This window comes from Euwallacea fornicatus, chromosome 5 (genome assembly GCF_040115645.1).
Source record: "Euwallacea fornicatus isolate EFF26 chromosome 5, ASM4011564v1, whole genome shotgun sequence".
In the NCBI taxonomy this organism is placed as follows: Eukaryota; Metazoa; Arthropoda; class Insecta; order Coleoptera; family Curculionidae; genus Euwallacea; species Euwallacea fornicatus.
Window position 1 is genome coordinate 5,660,749 of NC_089545.1, and position 26,005 is coordinate 5,686,753.

The following is a 26,005-nucleotide window of genomic DNA, read 5'->3' on the forward strand; positions in this document are numbered from 1 at the left end:
GTTAGCAATTTCAAACTCCAGCACATGCTCTAAGGGGAGAAATAATTATTTATCCGCGGCGCATTCGCCCATTTCTCCGGAACCAGGGGAAGAGTAATAGGATTCCACCAACGTATCTTTCCAATAATTTGACAATATCTTTTGGGCAAGGGGACGATAAGAGCTGTGGTGGCAAATGTAAATTTAAATGAGCAAAATTAAGGGGATTTTTCTTGAAGTTTTAGAAGTTTATATCGATGGATTTGATGATAATTTTTAATTTGTCACGAACATTTGTATAATATTGATGTTTGTGTGTCATTTCGCTTCTGTTAATGAAGTTTTTCGTTACTTAAAAATCCAGTGATTAAGGCCTGATTTTTGGGAGAAATTTGGGTGTGAAACTTCAAGAAAAAACGCCCCGAATTATTAAAATTTGCGCACGAAATAAGAACTGAATTTAAAGTAAACCAGGCTTCTGGCCAAGCAACAGACCGAACAAAATCCCCCTTGGGAGCATATCCAGAAAATCTGCATTGGGAATCGATTACACGCCGTTTCGACCATCGCTTACAAAATTAAGGACACTTTATTGCCGAGCATATATTCGGGCTGAATGCCTCATAAATAAATATAAAACGCTCCTCCTGTCAGATATAGGGAAATAACTGCAGATCTATGAGGGGAGCAAATAGAAATCCCTTTCCGGGAGTCGGGCTCATTTGATGTTCCCGAGGACTCTTAAAGGATATTCGGGGCACATTGCACGTGTAATTGATCAGCTGAGGCTACAACGCTATTTTGCATTACCACCGGATCGAGACGTGTTAGAGAGTACCACGAGACCTAGAAACTTTTGTTGAATTATTTTTTTAACATGCACCGGAACTGTCGAAAAAGTACACAATTTGACTGGTAAATTGCCCGATTTTCCACTAAATTTCCTCGTTCCCGGTCTTTTACCAATATCATTTGAAAAACTAAAACGCGTCCCGATATCATACCCGGGAATAATGAAATTCGGAGCGAAAAAAGAATTTAATCTAAACAGTGACACAATTGCCTGCCGGATGCCATTTTCTGGCATTCTTTAAACTGTCTGTCCTTTTTGTTGTCCTGATGCTGAAACGACCGTAATAAAACTTCACCCGCGTCCTTTTTTCATCCACTCCAAAATATTGTTATTATTTACGACAATGACTGCCCGAAACGACTTGAACTGGGACTTAACAAGCTACTACCTGCTAACAAAGCCATTCCCATCCATCGCAGCCAGTTGCGAAAATATAGGTTCCGGTAATTTCGACTTTGTATTCATATCACCCACGACATCCCGTTCTAACTTGCCCGAGGTATAAAGTTGCATAAACTTTTACGCTTATATTATCCCCTGCTCCCACCGGAATTATTATTGCGCTTGATACTCTCTGATTTTTCTCCTCCATCTGTTTCCCATCTCGGCATGGAAATTTACCATTTGTTGCGTAATGCTCGGATTTCCACCGAAGGAGGGTGCTTATACCTATAATGTACGCGATATTCGATACCGCTGTCCCCGAAGTAAAATGTAATACCTCGTGGGAAGAGAACCGAGCCCGTCATGTATGGCTTGTTTCCATGGAAACACAACTTTGAGGAACATATCAGTTTTCGGGTTTAAAGCGCGACATTCGCTCTTGTGTGGGTTTTTAAAACGCACTCCGACCCTTTTACGATGGCGAAAGGGTGGAAACGCCAATTTCGGGAATTCGCATCATGTGCATAAGAGAGAATGCTTTACTGTCAAAGCAATCTTGTCGACGAAGTATAAAAGTTAAAATGGAGAACACGGGAAAAGCGGAAGGAAATGAAAGCTGAAAAGTGATACTGTCAATAGTGCCAGAGGAGCTACAGCGGTATTACTTGAGCCAAAAACTGAAATATCGTAAAAAGTAACGGACCCAATATGCTACCTTGGGGAACTCCCTGGTCCTCTAAGCTTACACGCGAAAATTTGGCCGAGATGGAGTAAAAAGGACACGGCAGATGGCGCTGCGAGGATATTTTCCTACAGGCCCGACACACGTGCCGTTCACATTTCCCATTTCTGCCTGAGCTTGTTTGACACGCAATGAAGCGAAATGACGGGATTCAATAGGATCGAAACCTGTCTTCGGGGTGCTCGAGTTAATTAAATGCAGATCTGAAATCAGACACAAAGTTGTAATGAGCCCTAATCTTCTCAGGATCATCCTTCAAGGCGCGAATAATCGATAACATCGCAGACAACCGCTCATCGCCAGCAATTCTAGTCATGTAGCTACTTTACGATTTGCGAATGGAGCATTGCTTGTCTCAAGAAACATTTAAAGTAATTCGCGTTGGTTAAAACCAAAATTGGTACTCTCCAAACACTTTCGGTCAAAATAATCGGCAAAACTGTGCATGTCCGGTCGAACGGGTTTATTCTCATGCGACGGTGTACGCATCTTCTTGAGGACGAGATTGTCCCGGACAACTTCCGCAACCTCAATTTTTGACGATGGCGAGGAGCAACTCCCTGATGCACCCCCCCTCCCCCCTCCTCCCCCCACCCGCACCCCTCCCCCGAGCTAACCCTATGTGTTTTCGAACAATTTGCGTCTTCACTAGGCGATGATTTCCAAACTTAATAATTCATGATAAACGCGAAGAAGAACGAATTTCTTTGCTTAAAGCCCTTTATCCCTGCAGGTTCGCCCAAAGAAACTTACGATTTGACGTACTCCTCTACCTCGGCTCGAGCTCCTAAAGTTCCCCGGTAATAAAATAACTGAAATTTCTCGGGAGGGAGGTTATATTCTTCGACCTCGGCCATAAACAAAATTATTTAATAAATGTTGCCCCGTCGCAACTTTCGAACTAATCTTATATTAATCTAACTTTGGATGGCAGGCGACAGTTTATAGTTGCCCGTTTGAAATATCGGGGCGCGTGTACCGTGGAATTAATAAATCGCAACTGAAGTTTTCTAATTTGAACTTCCCTGCAGAGGGGAAGTTGTTTGGCTAATACATCAAAGGGGGATTTGGTGATGAACCTGTTGCCACCATTCATCTTTCCCAACAAATTCTAATACGCCATTTCTCTTTTCAGATGTTGGACTGGGAAAGCAGAAAAAATGGCCCAAGGAGGATGTGGAAAATGAGCTGCCCTGACGCATGATATACCGGCCCTACGTGAGGATTAAAATAACTCGGATAGGAAAGAGCCACTATTTCTTCAAAAGAAAATTATCTAAGAGCTTTCTTGTGTTATTCGCAGCCAGAGAAGGAAATATGATCCCCGGCTGTCTCAACGGGTTGTAGCTAGGAACCTCAACTGAAGTACAACTAATAAGAATGGATTGGACCTTCTGCGACTAATCAACGAGTTATGTGTTGTAAACAAAAAAGTGGCGTCTCGAGACTGGGATTTTTCTTGGGGCTTCTGGCCCTATGCACCTTATTAGTGGCTTTCGTGAGTGGTTCCTGGATATACACGACGGAGCCCATCCCCCTGGACAAGGCACCTCTGAGGACCAGCGTCACTTTCCGAATAGGCCTCTGGAGGGTGTGTCCGACCATTCGCAAGATTAACAGCACCATATGTAAGTAAATGCTCTAAAACTATTTACGAACTAACATTAAGATTAGGCGGTGGATGTAACGATTTTCGCAACAAGAAGCGAGCGGCCCTCAGAGCGAGTTCCAGTGTTTTGTTAGCTGATTTACGCATATAGTTTGGGAATTATTATTATTTAACGTGTTTCGCAATCGATTTTATCAGTTCGGTTAATTTCTGATTGCCGGCATAAACCTGCAGTTGTATTCCCAACACATAACTCATCACGTGTCAGTGACAAGCCGCAACCTTTCAACACGACCGCAAATTCTCTCCATGCAAATCTAGCGGCGTAAATTCCTGTGGGATAGGTCTCGATTCCGGGATTCTCATTATCCCAAATGTAATGTGCGTCCAGAGACCACTATAACCCGGCCCGAAAACACCTTTCCCGAAAACTGCAGGGAACCTCGATACCACTCATTATCTTCTCCACATGGAAATATCTCTGCTCTGTTTTGATGGATAATGGATCTGTCGTCTTTCTGTATTATCTAGAAATTTATACCACTTTTATCGCAGTTGTGAGGACGAGAATGGGAACTTTCTCGAACAACGAAATCGCTTGATTTATGTGTTGTCGATCTATTTTGCGGATGGCCACCGGTTGGGTCGGGTTTGCACTTCCCTCTGTTCTTGTCTCTCCTCCGCCGCAACCCCATTTCTTTTTTAATACCTCGGCTAAGACTCCTGAAAGAACATAAAAGCGCATTATGCAAAATAGCTTTTTCTTGTTCTTGCTCGCTTATAAATTTACTCGAGACAGTTTGCCGAGAAAAGAAGTTTAAACAGTTAATATTTTCGAAACAAAGTTCCAGTGGGCGAACTGGGAAAAAGCTTTGTCAGGTTGATTACGCAAAGTTTGCGAAACAAATATGCCGTTATTCCCCCCGGTGTCGGCACTTTCCAGCTTAATCGACGATCGGTTTACTTTTAGAATTCCCAAGAACTTAGAATTTAACACACTATTTCCGAATGAATTTGAGTCTTGTAGAAAAATTAGTTTTTCATGATTCCGAAAAATTTCCCCCCAGAGCCGCGCGACAACGCACGCCAGTGGTTTTAATCTTAGAATGCACACCTCCGCCTTTTGGAAGTTTTAAGGAAAATTATATGCAATAATGCGCGCATCCACCATATCGTCAAGAGGTGCTCAAAGTTTTCGACAAAACAGTGGAAAATGGCGGTTGTTTCACTTGGCCTCTACAGCGCAGTTTATTAGACAGTTAGTCGATGCACCCGTGGGGCCATGGCTCTGGTGAATTTAAAATTGAAATTCGCACCGTCATAAATCAAACAGCCTCCGGAAACTTAGACACGCCCAGCCCGGTTTTTCTTCCGATCTCGTTTTTGCGGCGGCCGTTTAAAAAACTGTTTTTTATCGTATCACGCTTTCCAGCCCTGAAGCAGAATTGGCTGCTGAGCCGGAATAAATCGTTATTTGTATTTCCACTTTTTGTTAAGTTCGTGCCAGAGATCCGGGCCGATACTATTTACAGATGCTTGTTCCATAATTGGCCGGGAAGGAGGAATTGTTCCCGAATGCTTAACTTCGAATTGAAATCACGCCATCGAGTTTAAATTTATGCCGTCGTTCAGCTCTAGCAATAGAATCGTAAATTTCTAGATGGCAAACATCTATAACGCCTAGCAGATAATAACCTCCGCTCGCTGCTGCTGGAATTGAAAGGCTCTTACATGTCAGAGGAGAAAAAGTGCGCTAAGAATAACTGTATTAGACGCTTAGTTGAAAATCGCTTGTTCTAGCGAGAGGAAATTTAAAATTGAAATCCGGGGTGTCATAAATCAAACGGCCTCTTTTGGTTTCTGAAGGGCGAATAGGTGTACTGTCGATAGTGCGTCAGCTTTTTCACTTAAACTCATTAAGCTCGGCTGTTTCCATTCACTTGCACCGTTTCAAGACCAAAAGGCTAAATTTTCGTATTGATTCCGCCGTATTGGCGTGTTAATGCGAAATCAAAGTTATGAAACATCCCGGGTATATTTTCAAGCCGCAGTGTCGACCTCGTTTCGGTGCTTATACTTTTGCATAAGTCCATCCTGGTCGTGCAAGCCACGAGCTCCCACACCCGGCAACACAAAATACATTGATATATACGGGGAACTTTCGCTAAGTTCGTTCAAACGCTGATTCATATTGCGTGAAGTTTTGTTTTTTGTTATTGTTTTCGTATTTAAAAGGCCACTTCATCTTAAAACTTCGATGCACCTGAGGCGGGTACAGCATAAAATAAGTAAGGCTCCAATGTTCCGCCTCAGCTAATATACTCCCGACTCGAATAAGACGAAAAGAAACTGCAACTCCTTGCCATATAAATAAATCACTCTATTGTGAAGATACTCCAGGGAGAAGGGAAAATTTACATACAATAAATCCGAGGGGTGAAAGAAATTATCGCTCTTTCGGTGTTCGGGCAATGTAAACACGTAATCGATATGTTTGAGATGAATTGGGAATTTGGAAAGAGCGAATTGGGGGATGATTGAGAGGGAGCAATACTGTTTTAGAGGTAATTTAGCAGTAGTGGAAACTTCTAATAGGACTAAATCTCAGGTATTATGTAAATATAGATAAAAGTTTTGTGTATTAGAAGATTGAGTACCTATGCACAACTTCCCCCATAAATTTCTGCAGTTCGTTCATTTTCAATCGACAAGCTATTATTCAAGGTTTACTGCAGGGAAGAGGATTTAGGTCCCCTCTTTGCCTCTACAGCAAAACATGGTAGGAAATACGGGGGCATCGTGAACCATATTGTTTACACCTCGACCGCAACACCTTTATGCAAATCCGCTTCTAAAGTCCTGGGGTTAAACTTCGACCCTGGATATCCAATTATCTTTCCTATGACGCGAATCGTGCGAACAATATTTATGCAAGACGAGAATAATGATTTTAGAGAGTTTCAGGTTAATCTTCCCACTTTCGATTTTTTCTAATTTTACTCCTTCGCTGATGCGTATTCACCCAACTTTCCTGAAACACCTTTTTTACTCCCGGACAAAACAGAGGACCAACTCCGATATTAATTAATATGTAATGGCTTTTCGATATTGATAAATATTTACATTTACGTTACCTATTGAAAAATTAATGAAAACAAATTAATAAAGGTTTCCCCATTGAACTCTGCTCCATAGATGGAGTTTCAGTGTTTTTATTAGAAAAAATAATAAAGTGTACGCTCTCACACACTGTGCCGTAACACTTCAATTGGTTGTTGAGATTCGGTCACTTTAATACCTGTTCTCGCCACTTTGAAAGGGCCTCTAAAGAGAGGGCCCGAAACGACGCTTCAAGAAGTTAATTTATTTATGAGATATTTAAAAAGAATCGCTAAATTTTGAGGATTTTTTTGTTGCATTTGGTGAGTTTCCTGTTTTCCAGACTAGCTTATCAGAAATGTACTTGATTAATTTATGGTAAGTTTAACAGGTCAAGGTAAGGAGCGTTTGCCGCATCCTTCCGGGCTTAATTGAAAATATATATTTTTTTATCGGAAATAAATTTAGGACTTCTGCCATTGAAGGATGGATTGGGATTTCACCTCATCCTCGGGCTTCATCGGTTCTCCACACCTTTCCTTGCTAGGGAAGGGGTTGACCCATGGAGAAGACGTAGCCGGGTCCCTGATCGCTGTTACACTTACTCTCCCCTGTTGTATCCAGGAAAGATAAAATCGTTTCGACACTTTTTAAAGCGGTCGGAATTTATGAAATTTCTGAACGGCTGTTCGTGGGGCTTTACATTATCTAACATTTGCTCAATTTAACCGAACTGCTAACTTTTCAATTAACCGAAATTCCTGTCCTTAAAATCGAGATTGTAATATCCTTTTAGTTTGCGAGGTGCCGATATCATGTTGAGATGTGTTTTATTTTTATATCTAAAGACTGATATAGCGGGAACTCAAGCGCATGTTCTTGAATAATCTTGCCTCATTACGAGGACGGCCCCAGAAGTACACGATGTGATAAATCGATAGTGGTTTTTTGGTTAAAAGTTTGTATATATTACAAAGATCTAACCTTCAAACACTCATGTCTAAAGTTTGAAGGTACTCCGTTGATTTGTGTTCAGTTGCGAGTCGTTTTTAGCGAACGCTTTTAGAGATTCTTTGAACGTGGAAAAAATTGGTTGTCGATACGTGATTCAATACTTCTAGTTGGAAAGTCTTAGTCCATCCAACATCGCAGCGGAGGTAGATTCCACTCTGAGGACATCTAGTCCTTCATTAACAACTGCAAAATATGGAGTGACCAAGTATAAACGCGGTCGTACCAATTGCCAAGACGAACCCCGCAATGGTCGTCCCAACGACGCTCCAGATCTGTCCACTACAGATATTGTGGTGAAAGTCCACAAAACTGTATCGGAAGATACATGCATTTTAGTAAGTATTGTACGTGACATTTTGACCGTACATTCGGATATGAGAACGTCATGCGCAAGATGGATGCCGCGATTACTCACAATTGAACGAAAAATAACGCTGTGACGATGTTTCAAGGTAGTGTTTGATAATGTTTCGCAGCAATAAAACCGAGTTTTTGCGTCGATTCAGAATCATGGATAAAACATGTGTCCATCATTTCACACCTGAGAGGAAAGAGCAGTCAAAACAATAGACTCAAAGGGGGAATCAGCTCCAAAGGCGGTAAAAATCGTTTCATTTGCAGGAAAGGTGATGGCGTCAGTGTCTTGGATAATTTTTACTGCCCGTCTCCGTAAAGGAAAACCAATGAACGGAGAATATTATATACAGGGTGTTTCCTAACTACGTGTAAAAAATTTAAAGGCGTAATCCTCGACTGATTTTGAGTCGAAAATGTCTAATAAACATATGTCCGCAAATGCCTTATTTCCAAGATACAGGGTGTGTTGACTGAAAGACGTTGAAAAAGGTTTTAAAAGTTTCTAAAGGTTTGGTGGTATTTACTAACTTGTTTATTGTTAGTTTTTTTTGCTACTTCCACTACTATAAACAAGATAGTCAGTGTTATTTTGGTGTTTTACTCTCTAAAGGGAAAGAATTTAGTGTTGTGTCCCAAAAATCAGATTATACCTGAGTTTTGAACATTTTTTAAATGCCTAATTACACTAATCAAGAAATGGCCAATATGGTTTTTGTTTACGGCATTGCTGATGGTAAGTGTTTGGCAGCGAGGCGCATTTACATGGAAAGGTTTCCAAACCACCAAGCTCCCCACCACCAAACCTTTAAAAACCTCTTTCAACGTCTTTGTCATACAGGATCTCTTATGAAAACTCCAGGAGGAGGACAGCCAATAACACGTCGAACACCAGAAGTGGAGGAAGAAATCTTAAGACGTATTGAAGAAAACCCCGGAACCCCCGGAATTGTCTTTTCTAAAATTCAAACACCCAAATTGCGTCATTTTGGAAATAAAATCTCTTTTTCTTGTCACATTTCAACACCCTGTATCTTGGAAACAAGGCATTTGCGGACGTATGTTTATTAGACATTTTCGACTCAAAATCAGTCGAGGATTACGCCTTTAAATTTTTTACACGTAGTTAGGGAACACCCTGTATATAAATTTATTGCAGCGCTTGAGCGAAGAAATTAGGAAAGAGCGACCACATTTGGCGAAAAAGAAAATTTGTTTCATTATGAGAAAACACCAGCACACATATCCGTCATCGCGATGGCCAAAATCCATCAACTTAGTTTCGAAACTTCCTCCTCACCCACCCTATTCACCAGATTTAGCTCCCTCGGAGTATTTCCTATTTCCAAATCGGAAAAATAGTTTGGTCGAGAGAGATTTGCCAATAATGGAGAGGTAGAGTTTGAGGCTGATGCCTATTTTGAAACAGTCGAAGCTTCTTGCCATAAACAGGGTGTAGAAGACACCTCTAGAAAAAATGCGTCAATCTCGAAGGATTGCATTGGAAAATAATGCAGCACTTTTCGACCACTTCTTTTTTTTTTTTTATTAATTCAAATGATAGATTGGGCACTTTTGGGACTGTCCTCGTATGTTACGTAGAAATAAAGCTGACGCACGTAGAGGGCTTAAGCCTGGGCCATTCCCAAGTTGCCAACAGCGATATTTTTCAAAATTTCCGACGATTCAGGGATTCTGCAAAATGAAAATTCCGTAGAAGTCATTTGCCATAAAGCGCATATTTTCGAATGATCTTCCCCTATTCCTGCGCCATATTAACAGACAAATGGAATACAATAATTTACCTTAATGGACCATTCGAAAGTTGTCGTCAGCGATATTGGCGACTATGTAAAACCGCTTATTTCCCATATACTCGGAAAGAACGAGATTAAAAACTGCCAGGCAATAAGAGTTCCTTTCCAATTCCAGTTGTATCGAGCGGCGACAAACAATCGCAATCCACCCAAATGGCATTTTATTCCATTATTCCCTTCTTAATTTACTTTTACTGTTACTACAACGGCCTTATTGTTCACGGCCTTTTCATTTCGGGATCACTGCACTTTATAATTAATTATTTGATCCGAAGGCAACAGGAAAACTAGGTGTTGCTAAGGTAAAAGGAGCCGGAAATAAATTGCCTTTGTTCTAATGTTGCGAGTCGGGAATGCAGCTGGGCGAGAAAATGGGGTTTTCCCCTCCTTTTTTTTTTTTTTTTGTTCTCCAGCGAATAAGATGCAATTTTTTTTAAAATAAAGCACAAGATTAAATCGTCCCCGGAGCACTTTTGTCACGGCAAACATTATCCATAAATCCGAATAGAGAGAGAGCAAACACACGTGAGATGGTATTATATGAATTCTCATGTGTTTGAGATTCTGCTGAGTATGAGCGATTCAGCTGGGAATACGATTACGACCCACCTAATGATTTTATTCAAATACAGGGACGAGAAGGAGTTAAACAAACGGAAAACGGGATATTTGTTTTTCTAATCCCGAGGGCGCGTCGTTGTCGAGGAGAACCGAAGGGTCCTCAGGGCATTTAAAGACCGAAGATTTGCGGTTGTGATGGCGTGTGAATAAAGTGCCATTACATAAGAAATGGAAATGAAAAAATTCGTTACAGCAAATAAATGAGCCGAAACGAATTTAAACACGGGGGTACCGGACAATTTCACTTGTTTCGTTTAATTAATTTTATTTCGGTCGAAAAGCCGGCATGCCGAGCCATTAACTTCAGATGGAATTTAAAAGGAATTTATTACTGTTTCATAGTTTCAGCCCGGCTAAAGTAAATTCAGAATTTGGATTAAAATACTATTCCGCTTAGCGTTTGTTCCTTTTCTGGGGGGTTTATCCGAACAGAACGTCGGCAAATTAGCTCCAGCAAATTAGTTAATTATTTATCGTTATTTCTTCGAGTTTTCAGTCGCAAATGCGAATTCCCCGGGAAATCCCTCAAACGCGTCTTCGAGGGATAATATCATCCGCCTGTCAATGAAATTTCCCCTCGAAAGTAACAGAAACGGGAATTTTCTTTGATAAATTATCATTACAAATGAGAATGTGCTCCAAACGAAATTGGATCAAATTTGGAAGCTCCGAGAGTGCCGCCCCTTTCGGCGCGTTTATTTCACTCTCGATGTTTGTTTGAAATTTTTTTCCGGGTCCAAGGCCCGAAACTATAGATGTTTCACCATATACATTCTCCATCATATAATCGTAACGCATCTGTAAAACCGTTCGATTAATCCGTTTCGCCAATTTCGTGTAAATCTCCGGTACGACGGATATAATATCCGAATGGCGATAAATATTAACAAAATCAATTAATTTTCCATTTGACAGTCGGGCATATGAACTGCCCCATTTGTAATACTGATAGCTGGCAGTTTTTTTTTGCCATTTTCCCCAAATCGAGCAACAATGCATTACTTGCGCAATAGTCCACTTTATCCACTTTAAACCCCATTTAAAATGTATTACCCGGCAGCATTCTAAAAGGGCCATCTCATTTGGAAAATGAAAGAGTCCCGGCCGGAGCGTCAACTGACTTCTCTAATTACCTCTACGCTTTCCCATTTTCCATGAATATGGATTAACCCCGGATAACAAGGCCCGTGGCCACGCGACTATTTTCTGGTAAATGTCACCTTTTTTGTGGGTATTTTCAGGAAGGGAAATTGGCTATTTGTAATAGGTGCAATCGCACGAAAATAGAGTTAAAATGGCCGAAAGACGTTACGAAGACTACATTCCGGAAGGGCGCCCAAGTTTCGGGGGCGAGGGCGTGGGAACAGGACCCATCGCTCGGAAAAATTGTCTATTTTCCGAAACGCAGAGAGAAAAGAAGGAGGACCTGCTGATACCGAGGACCGAGTCGCCTTTCGCTACATTTTCCGTAATAACTCGACACATACGACGACTTTTCCCAGTACAGCAGAACACACAGGTACAACCAGTTCGAGTGGAGCAATAGGATTTGCGCAAGTGGAAGAAGGACCGCGTAAGTTTCAATATGCCTTCGAGAAGGAGCAACAAAGGAATGGGTGGAATCAGTCTCGATATCGATATTAAGGTTAATGTCGATTCCATTGCCTTCGGGGCTACGAAAACTGTTAAAACTATCTCGGTAAGAAACAGAGATAAAAATTAAAACGTGCGTTAATCTTTACGTATTATTTACCCGGAACTGACTGATGCCCTTAACGTTCTCCGAACGAATCGATCGGTACTGAGCATCGTTTTAAACGGTAAACCAATATCGAGAGGCCAGGGCTGCCAGGACATGAGAAATTACTAATTTATGCACTAAACACAATACAAATAAAATCTAAATCACGAAAACTGTTTATAGTTAAACGAGACGCACTGAAATCATTAACATGTATCGTCACGCCTCTGATCGTGCTAGAGTTGTAGCAAATAACCAACTCGGCGACATACGTCCATACCACCATCTTTATTCAACCCGTATACACTCCCGTTATCGATTTTGACCTGTTGGTTTAGTGTGCACAAGATCTGCATACCATATCTTTGTCCTTGTTATTTTAATATTAAGTTCCCCCCACACACCCTAGATACGTACGTGCCACCTAATTCGATGCACATGCAAAGTTTCGAACTACAAACTATGCAGTAGAGTACGTGGAAACACGGCCTACCGCTTCAGGGCATACCTTTCGATTTTTTTTTTTTTTAATGAAGAATTTTGATTGCAGCCTACTAGAACGTGGGAATACGTCCCGACCACCGAACAAACCACTAGAAGCTTTTATTCATTTACAGTTTCTATAGGTTTCCCAGCACGTCTCCTTCATAGTATTAGAGCGATCGACGCCAAGAATTTCCAAACACAATAATAGCAACATTAAAGCCGTATATTTCTCCTTTAATTCAATAGGGCTCGTTGCATTGTCGAAATACGTTTCCCTGCAGCCGTAATCAACACCTGGGGTACACAATCCCGCCCTTATATCGGTCTAGAACAACTGAAACCAACACTAATTCAATTCAATTTGAACCGGAATGTAAGATTTATTGTATCTACTTGAGAAAAGTGCACAGCACTCCATCCAAGAATCCCATTGGAGTGGCTTTGATGGATCGAGCACAGAGATAACAAACCTGAAATGAGATGCCAAACCAATCAGCGTTTCTTTGCCCTCTTTCCCGCAGTGTGAAATGCTAATGGTGGCTATAAGCGGAAGTCTCCTACTCGTTCCGTAAGAAACATAAATGAATTGAATCTCATCAATAAATCGTCTACCTTAATTTAAATGTCTCAACCGGATTTCCATAAAGATTTCATTATGTGAGGGAATCTTTGTTGAGTTTGCCGTGCCGTAGAGGTGATTCTTTTTTATCCGGAAATTCGCGTTGCCCCCGGCCGAATCCGGGTTGGCCAAACCCCAACTTTCCAGTAAATGAAAAACCAAAAACGACTCTGTTGGTGTGTTTGCACGGTGCAACTGCTCAGTTGATTACGCAACTTTTCTCTCATCTAACCAACTCTGGATCTGCCATCGTTTACGTGATTTCCATGTTGGAAATTGTTTCCTTGAACACTCCATCGTGTCCGGTGACGGACTGCTACTTGCAGGATTATCGATGTGAGGATAATCCCGGAAGTGCCCGACGTAACATACACAGGGTGTCTCGTATTAGTAGGTCAATTCGTTACCCCGTGACTCCTTATGCAAAAACAATTAGACTCTCGTTATGGCATTTTTTCCTCTGGCTCCGTTATCTTCCTCGCACAGGGCGTAGAAGTTAATAAAAAAATTACTTTTGTCAATAACTTAGGTGTTTTTAACATATTTTAATGAAATTTTCCAGTGTTACACAGGGTGTCTCTAAAAGGTCTGTACAAAATTCTACCGCAGATTTCTGAGGTCAAAACATGACGATTTAACCCAATTTACCTTAGTCCAAAAGTGGACGGTTTTCGAAATACAGGGCGTCAAAGTGAAAACGAAAAAAAGCAAAAAAATTAATTTCTTGGTTGGTAATGCTGCTATCTACACAAAATGTCGTATCGGGCGGTTTTTGGAGATAAGAAATCAGAATCCGTTTACATTTTCGATGCACAATGTAGAGGGCGTTGTCAGCGCTCGATGAACCCTCTTTAAAAGGGCATAACTTTTTCATCACCCGGTATAAAATTTATTTATAACCAAACTATATTTTTTAAGGAAAAAAGGTCTCTTGTTAAAAATCTCTACGAGGCTTCCTTCTTGAGATATTTGAAGCTTAAAGTTCGCTGCATATCTTGAACAATAATTTTGATGTACTACATATCTATTCTTACAGTTGGTGGTACATTGTCAACATGAATTTAAGATTAATGTGTGAGCAGGAATAATTATTGCACCCTGTATAGCAATTTTATTATTGGTCCTGTCATTTTGACGCCCCGATTAAGTGGTGAAAGTTATTTGGAACATATTCAAAATACACTGCCAGAATTATTGGAAGATCTTCCTTTACAACTTCGGCAATATATGTGGTTTATGCACGACGGTGCTCCGCCACATTTTACTATAAACGTGCGCAACTATTTAAATCAACAGTACCCACGAAAATGGATAGATAGAGGAAATGATGCTCCGGTACCATGGCCACCGCGCTCACCGGATTTAACTCCGATGGATTATTTTTTATGGGGGACTCTAATGTCCATGGTATACTTCACGGCCATAAATAGTGAACAGGAACTATGGGGACGAATTCAAAATGCAGTAAACATTTTAATGAACGACGAAGAATTGATGAATAGAGTACATTTTAATTTCTTGCGTCGGATTAATCTTTGTATGCAAGTCAATGGTAGTCATTTCGAACATCTACTAAAAGTATCATTTTTTCGTGTTTATGTTTGGTATCTATGTTTTCAAGTAATTTGTAACCTATTTTTAAGTTTTGATTTTTTTCGATCGAACTGTAAGAATAGATATGTAGTACATAAAAATTATTGTTCAAGACATGCAGCGAACTTTAAGCTTCAAATATCTCAAGAAGGAAGCCTCGTAGAGATTTTTAACAAGAGATCTTTTTTCCTTAAAAAATGTAGGAAAATACAAGTTTAGTCATAAATAAATTTTATACCGGGTGATGAAATAGTTATGCCCTTTTAAAGAGGGTTCATCGAGCGCTGACAACGCCCTCTACATTGTGCATCGAAAATGTAAACGGATTCTAATTTCTTATCCCCAAAAACCACCCGATACATTTTGTGTAGATAGCAGCATTACCAACCAAGAAATTAATTTTTTAGCTTTTTTTTGTTTTCACTTTGACGCCCTGTATTTCGAAAACCGTCCACTTTTGGACTAAGGTAAATTGGGTTAAATCGTCATGTTTTGACCTCAGAAATCTGTGGTAGAATTTTGTACAGACTTTTTAGAGACACCCTGTATAGTTCGATTGGCCGCACATTTCCTATGATTTGAGTTAAAAAATTTCGAGGAGCAGTGGGAAAAGAGGGGGTCACGTACACGTTTTCCCCCCAATTTTTTTTGCGTGCGTCAACTGTGCATTTGCTTAGTTATTCAAATTAGTTGTTTCTTCATCTGGACTTCTTCATTCTGGTAAAATTGTGATTTACAGCTTCCTTTAGAGGATATTTCAGCTTATTGCTCCCCAATACGTGACTTTCATTTTTTATTTATGTCGAGAACGTACAGTAGTGGTCATAATTATAGCAAATTTAAAAAATTTTAAATGAAATGTATCTATTCGGCTAAACCCAATATACGTTTTTATATTACTTATCTTCCACAACGTTGATGTTTATAGTGCATCCAGATAAAATATCAACAATTCCTATAAGAAACTATCAAAACGTATTTCTTCAATACCGGACAAAGATAGAGCAACTCTTGGAATTTTAAAATTTCATTTGATTAACAAACTTGTGTGTTTAAAGACGTTTTATATTCGAAATTAAATCGACGATTTTCATTATGGGTCGAGGCAAAACGATCTCATTAGAGATCAGGAAATTTATCATTGAGCGGCATGAAAGTGGCGAACGGCAAAGAGAAATTGTGAAGAGTTTGGGTGTGCCCAAGTCAGTTGTATCTCGAATTATTTACAAATTCAGACAAATTGGAAGTGAAGCAGCTGAAAAAAATTCAAAACGCACGAGGAAAACTACAAAAAGAACTGATAAATGGATAATTCGAATGTGTCAAAAAAATCCATTTCTATCATCCACTCATATAAAATCACATTTAGAGGAAACGGGCCTAGCTCATATCAGTTCCAAGACCACAAGAAGAAGATTAGTGGAAAATGGATTATTTAGGTAGGCGACCAGCGAAAAAACCATTGCTGTCTAAGAAGAACGTGAAAACCCGACTTCAGTTCGCGCAGAATTACCAACACTGGACATCTGAACGGTGGAAATTGGTAGTTTGCAGCGATAAGTCCAAATTTAACTTATTTAAAAGTGATGGCCCATCATACGTCAGACGACCCAAAGGCGCAAGGTTGCAGAAAAAGTTTGTTTTCCCAACCGTAAAACATGGAGGAGGTTCGATTATGGTTTGGGGTTGTTTCTCTGGTTTTGGTATGGGCCCGCTTCGCAAAATAGAAGGTCGCATGGATCGGTTCATGTACCGAGATATCCTCAGGAATCATTTACAACCATATCTTGAGGAAACCATGCCACTAAGAAGCATCTTCCAACAAGATAATGACCACAAACATAAATCGAAACTTGTTTGAGAATGGTTTAGAGAGGAAAGGATAGAAGTTCTGGCCTGGCCGTCGCAATCTCCCGATCTGAATCCCATGGAAAATTTGTGGATAATAAAATTCGGAATAATACATATTCCAATTTACAGGATTTATTTCAGGCACTTCAAGAAGCCTGGAAGAGTATTGATAACAATTACATCAATAATTTAATAAATTCAATGCCACGAAGATGTGCAGAAGGTAGTCAGCAGCGAGGGTATTATAGAAAATATTAATTATTGAACAATTTTTTTGTAATTTGTTGAAGTTTTATTGCTCTTTATAATTATTTTGGAAAAGTTGCTATATTTTTGTCCGGGTCGAAATGAATATATTTTTTTATTTTTGTATACAAATTATTGTTGTTTTATCGTTATATACGTCTATCATCAGTCATTGTAGAATCATATTTTCAAAACCTATTTTGAATTTAGACTAAATTATTTAAAATTCTAAAAAGGTGCCATAATTTTGACCAGTAATGCAGTTCTAAAACACACATGATTGACATTTTGGTACTTGGTACACGTTGCATTTATTAATATCTTGATTTTTCGTTTGAAAATCAATCACTCTCGTGCGAATATCCGGATTTTTATGGACAATTTGTAAAATTTCTTCTTTCTGAGGTGGTTAATTAGATAAATAAATAATAGAAGCCACGTATTGGGTGACAAGGAGTTCAAATACCTTCTAAACTAAGCTGCAAATCAAAACTTTGCAGGAATAGAGAAGTTCAGATAAAGAAACAACTAATTTGAATAACTAAACAAATGCACTATTGGCGTGCAAATAAAAGTTGGAGGAATGGGGGGGCGTGTATACGGCCGTTCATTTTCCCCATTGTTTATTCATTTTTTTTAACTTAAATCGTAGAAAATGTGCCCCTAATTGGACTATCCATCACTGCAAAATTTCTTTGAAATATGTTAAAAGACACCCGAGTAATTAGAACAAGTTTTTTTTACTAACGTCCAACACCCCGTGTAATGAGTATAAAGCGCCCAAGAAAAGTGCTGTAAGGAGAATCTAATTATTTTCGCATAAAGAATCTCCCGTAACCAGATTGGCCCGCTAATACGAGACACCCTGTAGATGGCGATTCTTTTGGTCAAAGACTTGCCTTTATAACAGACTTAAACTTAAAACGTTCATGTCTAAAGTTGATTTCAGTTTGTTTTGGAGCCGTTTTTAGTGAACGCTTTTGGAGATTTTATGAACATGGACAAAATTGGCCGATAAGTGATTCAAGAACTCTCATTTGAAAGGTCTCAGTCCGGTCAACTTCAAAACAGAGTTAGATTCTACTCCGGGTCTAATTCTACTTTAACGACTGAAAAGTACTGATTAGCAGAACTCGAACACGGTCGTACGAGCGGCCAAGTCGAACCCCGCTGCGGTTGACCCGACGACACTCCAGATCTAACCACTCTAGGTACTGCGATGAAAGTTCACAAAACAGCACTAGGAGATAGGCCTTTGAAGCAGTGCTGCATATCGCATTTTGACTGAAAAATTGAATATGAGAACGTTATGAGCAAAATGGGTAACGCGATTACTCAGGATTGAACGGCGCCGAAAGGATGTTCCAAGGAAATTTCTGGCAAAATTTCACAGGAATAAAACCGAGTTTTTGCGCCGGTTCATAACCGCGGATGAAACATGGGTCCAACGTTTTACACCTGAGACGAAAGGACATTTACAACAATGGACTCGAAGGGGAGAGTCAGCTCTAAAGAAGGGCGAAAACCGTTTCATCTGCAGAAAAGGTGATAGTTTTTGGGTTCACTTTTATTGACTATCTTCCTAAAGGAAAACCAATAAACGGAGAATATTATATAAATTTATTGCAGCGCTTGAGCGAAGAAATTGGGAAAAAGCGACCGCATTTGGCAAAAAAGAACGTCTTGTTTCATCAGGACAACGCACCAGTCCACACCTCTCTCATCGCGTTGACCAAAATCAATCAGCTTGCTTTCGAACTTTTTCCTTACCCACCCTATTCGCTAAATTTGCACCCCCTCCCTCCCCCTGCCGCATTATATCGTATTTCCAAACTTGGAAAAACGGCTCGGTGGAAAGAGATTTGCCAATAATGAAGAGACGGGTTCGAGATCGATGCTTATTTCGAAACATTCGAAGATTCCTGCTACAGCGAGATCATTCGAATTTCATAACTAGCCAGTTGTAGGATTTTACGCAAGAGAGATAGAAGGTCGCAGCTTGATCACGTGCTGCAAAGTGACGTTGAAATTTATTTTCGATAAAGGAGCCGAACGAAGGTATTTCAATTTTCCAGATTTCCATTAAGTACCGAGGCTATTTTTTAGAACACATTCTAACGGAAAAAGTTTAACTGTTTTGAAAATTTTTAAATAATTGTTGAAAATATTGTCAGTTCCTTCGATGCAAAGATTTACCGGACGCTTCGTGCTCTCGAAGACTTTACCGAGAACTTCCGCTGCGACATTTGTATTAGGTGTATACCTATGACTCCGCGTTTTTTCACGCATTTTCAACTGCTTGAAACTGTATAAATTTATTAAAAATACTTTCCATCGTTAATGACAACATTTTCCCAGAGATTGGGCAGTTTATGGATTCCATCGTAAAAAAAATTCGTCGGTTTTGAAGCGATCCATTCGTCAAGCCATTCTTGGACTTCTTGGCGATTCTGGAAGCGCTGCTCTGCCAAACCGTGAGCCATCCAACGGAAAAGGTGATAATCCGACGGGGCGATATCTGGCGAGTGTGGCGGGTGCGGTAAGACTTCCCATTTGAAATCCTTCCAGGTGTTCTTGACTGGTTGAGCGACATGAGGCCGTGCGTTGTCATGAAGCAGTATGACTTTGTCGTGTCGATCCGCCCATTCTGGCCTCCTTACTGCGAGTTGATTACGCGACTGCACTAGTTGTTGGACGTAACGATTGGCAGTGACTGTTCCGCCAGGTTGGAGAAGCTCGTAATACGGTATGCTGCGCTGGTCCCACCAAATGCAGAGCAATACCTTCTTCCCGTGGACATTTGGCTTCGCGGTCGAAGTTGTTGGCTCACCCGGGCTCACCCATGATTTTTTCCTCTTTGGATTGTCGAAGTAAAGCTATTTTTCATTTCCGGTCTAGATACGATGTAGAAAAGACTTTCTTTGAAAACGTTCAAGCAAGATCTCACACGTCGTTTTTCGTTGCTCTTTGTTCCTTTTCGTCAATTCATAAGGCATCCATTTTCCTTCCTTTTGAATTTTTCCCATAGCGTGAAAACGAACCGAAAGCGTTTTCTGCGTGACGTCGAGGGAAGATGCGAGCTGTTCTTGCGTTTGCGCGGCGCCTTCGCCCAACAAAGCCTGCAGTTCTTCGTCTTCAAATTTTTTCGATGGCTTACCACGCTCCTTGTCGTTGAGGTCGAAATCACCTGATTTGAAGCGCTGAAACCATTGTTGGCAAGTTCTTATAGATGCAGCATCATTGCCATAAGCCTCGACGAGCATTTGGTGAGCGGCAGTGGCGTTTTTCTTAAGATGGAAAAGGAAGAGCAAAGCTTCCCGCAAATGATGTTTATTCGGCACAAAATTGGACATATTTAAACCTTAATTGAAAAGTTTTAAAAGGTCATATAGCAATTATCATATATAAATAGAAAGCTGGTAATACGGAGCAAAAAATGAAATAAAATTCCTTAAATAAAAATATATTTTTTCAAAGAAAATGAAACTAGAAATAAAAACGCGGAGTCATAGGTATACACCTAATACATTTTGCTCGAATTCGCGCCTTGAAGTCTTCGATTGTGTATATTGGTTGTCCAAAAAATACACTGACTTTCAAAAAAACCGCAACACCAAGAAGAACGCATTGTACCAGGTCTGTAAATACGAAACCGGAATTTGCCTCCAAATATTCCTAGAGGTCAATGTAGGTACCACCTTATCGTGTTATTCTCTGGTGGTGCAATATCTCTTATTTACAGTAGGTCAAAAAAGTATTCATACACCCAGGCGAATGACGTTTATTTACATTTTTTTCTTAACTTAAAAACAATTGAGATAAGAAAATAATTAATCCACACAAATAAGGCACTATTACACTGATTTCTAAAAAGAAATGATCAAAAAACAGTTTCTTTGTACAAGAAAATCAAAGGAAAATGTCTTCAGGTATGCCCAAAAAAGTATTCATACACTATCGAAAATGAACATATGTAACTTTAAACACCAATACAATGAAATCATTAATATGTTGTGGGAAACCCTTAACATCAATCACAACTCGCAAACGACGATTCATTGATTCCACCAAATTACAAGTAATACTTTCAGGTATTTTGGACCATTCGTTTAAAATAATATTTTTTAGTTGTTCTTTACTCGAAATTTCCATTTTCCTAATCTGCCTTTCCAAATGTTCCCACAAATGCTCAATAGGATTGAGATCGGGAGATTGGGGAGGTGCTTGTAATAAATGAGGAGTGTTATATAGCAACCATTCCTGAACTAATTTCGATGAATGCTTCGGTTGCTGGAAGTAGAATCCTTCAGCTAGTTCAAGCTTTTCAGCACTGTTTTTTAAATTGGCCTCCAAGATATCTTTATACATGAATCTATCCATGTTTCCTTCAATAAAAGCCCAATTACCCACACCATTTGCTGCCATGCATCCCCAGATCATTATGTCTCCACCGCCATGTTTAACTGTCGCTTTCAAATTGCACTTCTTCAATCTTTCACCAGGTTTTCTCCATACCATCTTGGCACCATCTGATCCGAATATGTTGAATTTACTCTCATCAGAGAATATCACTTGTTTCCAAAACTCCATTGGCTTATTAGTATGTTCTAAAGCGAACGCAACTCTTTTCTTTCTATTCACTTTATTTATCCACGGCTTTTTGGCTGCTCTTCTCCCATGGAATCCCATTCTCCTCCCCTCCATGTGATACCTAATAGTTTCAGGATGGATTTGTTGTCCAGTGGTCTCTTCTAGTTGTGAAGCGAGGTATGGTGCGCTTACACTGGGATTCTTTTTAATTTGATGGAGAATGTAGTTTTCATTTCGTTGAGTTATTTGTTTTGGCCTTCCACCACGTCTTAAATTTACCACCGACCCAGTTGATTTATATTTTTGTATTATGTACTGAATAGTAGGATAGCTTATTCCAACAGATTTTCCCATTTTTCTATAAGATTTTCCTTCCTGATGATATTTGATTATTAACTTTTTGATATCTTCACTGATTTCTTTTCCTCTTCGGCCCATAGTTATTATTTTTAAATCCACTTTGCACTAACTTGGTTTAAAATGAACTAGTAAATACTTATCGCAAATAAATGGAATTTATATACAAGAAACTTAATAAAAAAAGGACCAGAATGTTTGTGTATGAATACTTTTTTGACCTACTGTACATCTGAGAATGATTTTCAAATCATAACAATACAGGTTCAATACTGCAGTGCAGTTTGCAATAGCTTTGAGTATGTCGAATTTTGTGCCTACAAATTACGATTTGCCGACAGCATTGATTTTCTGTTACCACTTGAAAAAAACGGCTGCAGATTCACATCGCATGCTTGTTGAAGCTTACGGTGAACGTGCCCTTGGAAAATCACAGTGCTATGAGCGGTTTAAAAAAATCAAAAGTGGCAATTTTGACGTCAGTAACGAAGAGCGTGGAAAACCACCGAAAAAGTTTGAAGACGGCGAGTTGCGAGCTTTGTTAGATGAGGACGAAGCTCAAACGCAACAACAATTAGCGAACCAATTAAATGTGACACGAGAAGCCATTTCCATTCGTGTGAAAGCTATGGTAAAGCTATGGTAAAAATTCAGAAGATAGGAAAATGGGTTCCACATGAACTCGATGAAAGACAGTAAGAAAATCGAAAAACCACTTGCCAATTGTTGCTTACCAGGTATAACAGAAAGTCATTTCTTCATCGAATTGTGACTGGTGACGAAAAACTGATCTATTTTGAGAATCCCAAACGTAAAAAATCATGGGTAACTCCAGGCGAACCATCAGCATCGTCAGCAAGACCAAATCGATACGGACGGAAAACGATGCTCTGTGTTTGGTGGGATCAAAAAGGCGTAATTTGTTATGAGCTGCTAAAACCTGAAGAAACAGTTAATACTGAACGTTACCGACAACAAATGATGGACTTGCATCGAGCTTTGCGTGAAAGACGACCAGAATATCAAGAACTGCAACACAAGGTGATATTGCTTTATGATAATGCACCATCACACACTGCAAAACTGGCGAAGGAAACGATTGGGACATTTCATTGGGAAGTACCATCGCATGCGGCTTATTCGCCCGACTTAGCACCATCCGATTATCACTTATTTGCATCGATCGGACACGCTCTTGCAGAACAGCACTTCACCTCTTACGAAACAGTTCAAAAATGGCTCGATGAACGGTTTGCCTCAAAAGAACAACAGTTCTTTTTGCGTGGCATCCACAAATTTCCAGAAAGATGGGAAAAATGTATATGTAACGATGGGAAATATTTCGAATAAAATATTTTTTATAATTATTGCGCAGCTAATTAATACTTTTTATTAAAAGATTCCGGTTTCATATTTACAGACCTGGTATGTATTTGAAATTTTGGTATGATTTTGGACTTGTAAAGAGAAAAAAATGATAAAAATTTCAAGTTCGTATTTTAATGCGATATGAAGTTTTTCTTTACTTTTTTATCTGTGACGAGCGTTCTTTTTGCAAATTTTTTTACAGGCGGATAGCGATAAAGGTACTATCGTTAGTACCATATTGAATGTGTGGTAGGGCAAAATGCCTCGTGTGCGCCAAAATGCAGTTAACTCCCTTCGAAAGGGGAAGAATTGTTGCTGCGCATGAGGCAGGTTTACCTTTCCGCGAAATTGCACGTAGATTGGATCGAAACGCATCAACAGTGCTAAGAGCTTGGAGAGATTGGTCTAACGAAGGGTCAGTAAATCGTCATCGTGGTAGTGGCCGTCCAAGAATGACGCGAAGACCGGCGACTTCGTCGTTCAGCGACAGGCGCCCCGTTTGAAACAATCCTGTCTCTTGGTGCTAACTGGGTAGCCACCCTAAATCGAAGGGTGGAATCCCTTGGTACGATGTATCGCAGAATTCGAAGTTTTGGACTAAATTCATATCGTCCTATGCGTCGGCTTCCATTATCACGAAACCACAGGGTGGCCCGACTGGAGTGGTGTCGTCTGAGAGTGAAATGGGTGGATGAGTGGAGAAGAATCGTGTTCAGTGACGAGAGCCGATTTTGTTTATGGCGATCTGATGGACGGTCACGTGTTGGAAGGCGCAGAGGAGAGCGATTAAATTTGGACTTTATGGAAAGGCGTCATTCTGGTTTAACACCAGGTGTCATGGTTTGGGGTGCCATCCAGTATGCTAATCGGTCTCCTCTTGTTTTCATTTACGATAGACTAAACGCTCAGAGGTACATTAATAGCGTCTTAGAACCGGTTCTTGTACCATACATGCACGACCATCCCGGAAGTACATTTCAACAGGATAATGCGCGACCACATGTAGCCAACGATACTTTGAGGTATTTGGAAGTTGAAAATTTGGATACTTTGCCTTGGCCAGCTCGGTCTCCAGATTTGTCCCCAATAGAGCACGTATGGAATATGATGGGTCGGAGACTTCAACGTTTAGCTCGCCCTCCAGAGACCACAGATGAACTCCGCGAGCAGGTGCAGATTGCCTGGGATACAATACCACAGGAAGACATTGAGAATTTAATTTTGAGCATGCCACGTCGCTTACAGGAATGTATTAATCTAAGAGGAGATACCGCCCATTATTAAATTATTATTAAATTTCTTCGCTTATTGACAATAATTTTCTTTTGATATTTTAATCGTTTTTACCTATTACCGGACCCAACGTAATGCCAGAATTTCAAACGTGTACGATCAGTTCTTCTTGGTGTTGCGGTTTTTTTGAAAGTCAGTGTACAAAGGCTGGACGGTAAATAATCAAAATAATACATAATGATTAACTGAATGTCTCTGGAAGAAGCGTTTTGACGTGAAAAATTAGCAAATGACGTTGGTCACTTTAATAAACAAATGTACACAAACAATGGTCGACATACAGTGGTGGCCATAAGTATGGAATATTTTTTTAAACTTTATTTAGCTAAAGGGCCTGTACTTTTTTCCGTCCATTCAGGTATGTTTAAACTGGGATAGGTCAATTCTACATTTTAAACCACGCAGTATTTATAGAATATTGCTATCAAAAATTTCACCGATAAACAAATTTTTTTAGATGAACAAAAGTATGGAATATCACAGATTTAAATTTATTTTGCATTTAGTATTCAGCATTGAGTGTTACAGTTCGATAAAATTTGAAGCCGAAATGGTTAAAAAAATATATTTTTGGGAAGATCTTCGATCACGAATAGTAGAGATGTCAAATAACGGGGCCAATCAGAAGGACATCGCAAAGACATTTAATGTGAGCCAGGGGTGTGTATCGAAAATTTTGAGGAAGTTTGGGGTATTCAACGCCGTTAAAAACCATCCGAAAGCTGGATGTCCCAGAAAAACAACAGCCCATACAGACCAACGTATTAAAATTATATCCTCCAAAGGTCCCGAAAAATCATCGCACTTATAAAAGAAGAAATTACTACTAATAGTGGTATTGAAATTAGTGATCGTACTGTGAGGAGTCATCTATGTGATACTGGATTGCTTGGACGATTGGCAGTGAAGAAACATTAATTTCCAAAAAAAACCGGAAGATCAGAATTAAGTTTGCACGCTCACATGTTTTGGACACCCGAAAAATGGAATACTGTCCTTTTCAGTGACGAAACCAAAATCAAACAGTTTGATTCGGATGGAAAAACTTATGTTCGGCGACCAATAGGGAAGAGATTTCACCCCAAGTACCAAAAGCCCACGGTTGAACGATATGCAGGGGTTCCTTCCTTGGATGTTGCAGATACCACCCGCGAATTATTATACGAGAGCGTTTACACGCGAGCACTACTTGTAGTACTCGTCGGTTCAAGGTACCGACGTTGCACTTCTAGTTACGAGAGTCCAGGACGGACTAGATACCTGCTTAGCAAGGTAAACACGTGGGATCTCTCGAATGTCTTGGAATTAGGACAACCCGTCAAATTATTGCACTATTTATTAACTTATTCGTAAATAGTTGTTACTAAACTTAATTGAAGTAAACACGAG

At 39.9% G+C, this 26,005-nt stretch overlaps 1 protein-coding gene and 1 long non-coding RNA gene across 3 annotated transcripts in view; one reads left to right on the top strand and one right to left on the bottom strand.

Moving 5' to 3' along the window:
• The window catches only part of LOC136339051 (voltage-dependent calcium channel gamma-5 subunit-like), a 59,611-nt gene that overhangs the window by 2,733 nt on the left and 30,873 nt on the right, over nucleotides 1-26,005 (top strand). The window contains exon 2 of the mRNA XM_066281996.1: nucleotides 3,094-3,586. Within this exon, the coding sequence (XP_066138093.1) occupies nucleotides 3,373-3,586 (214 nt within the window). The 5' untranslated portion in view covers nucleotides 3,094-3,372. The remainder of the gene's footprint in view (nucleotides 1-3,093; nucleotides 3,587-26,005) is intronic.
• LOC136339054 (uncharacterized) overlaps nucleotides 3,580-26,005 on the bottom strand; it is a 35,243-nt gene continuing 12,817 nt past the window's right edge. For both annotated transcript variants that reach the window (XR_010732071.1, XR_010732072.1), the window contains exon 3: nucleotides 3,580-4,290. This is a non-coding gene — a long non-coding RNA (uncharacterized lncRNA). The remainder of the gene's footprint in view (nucleotides 4,291-26,005) is intronic.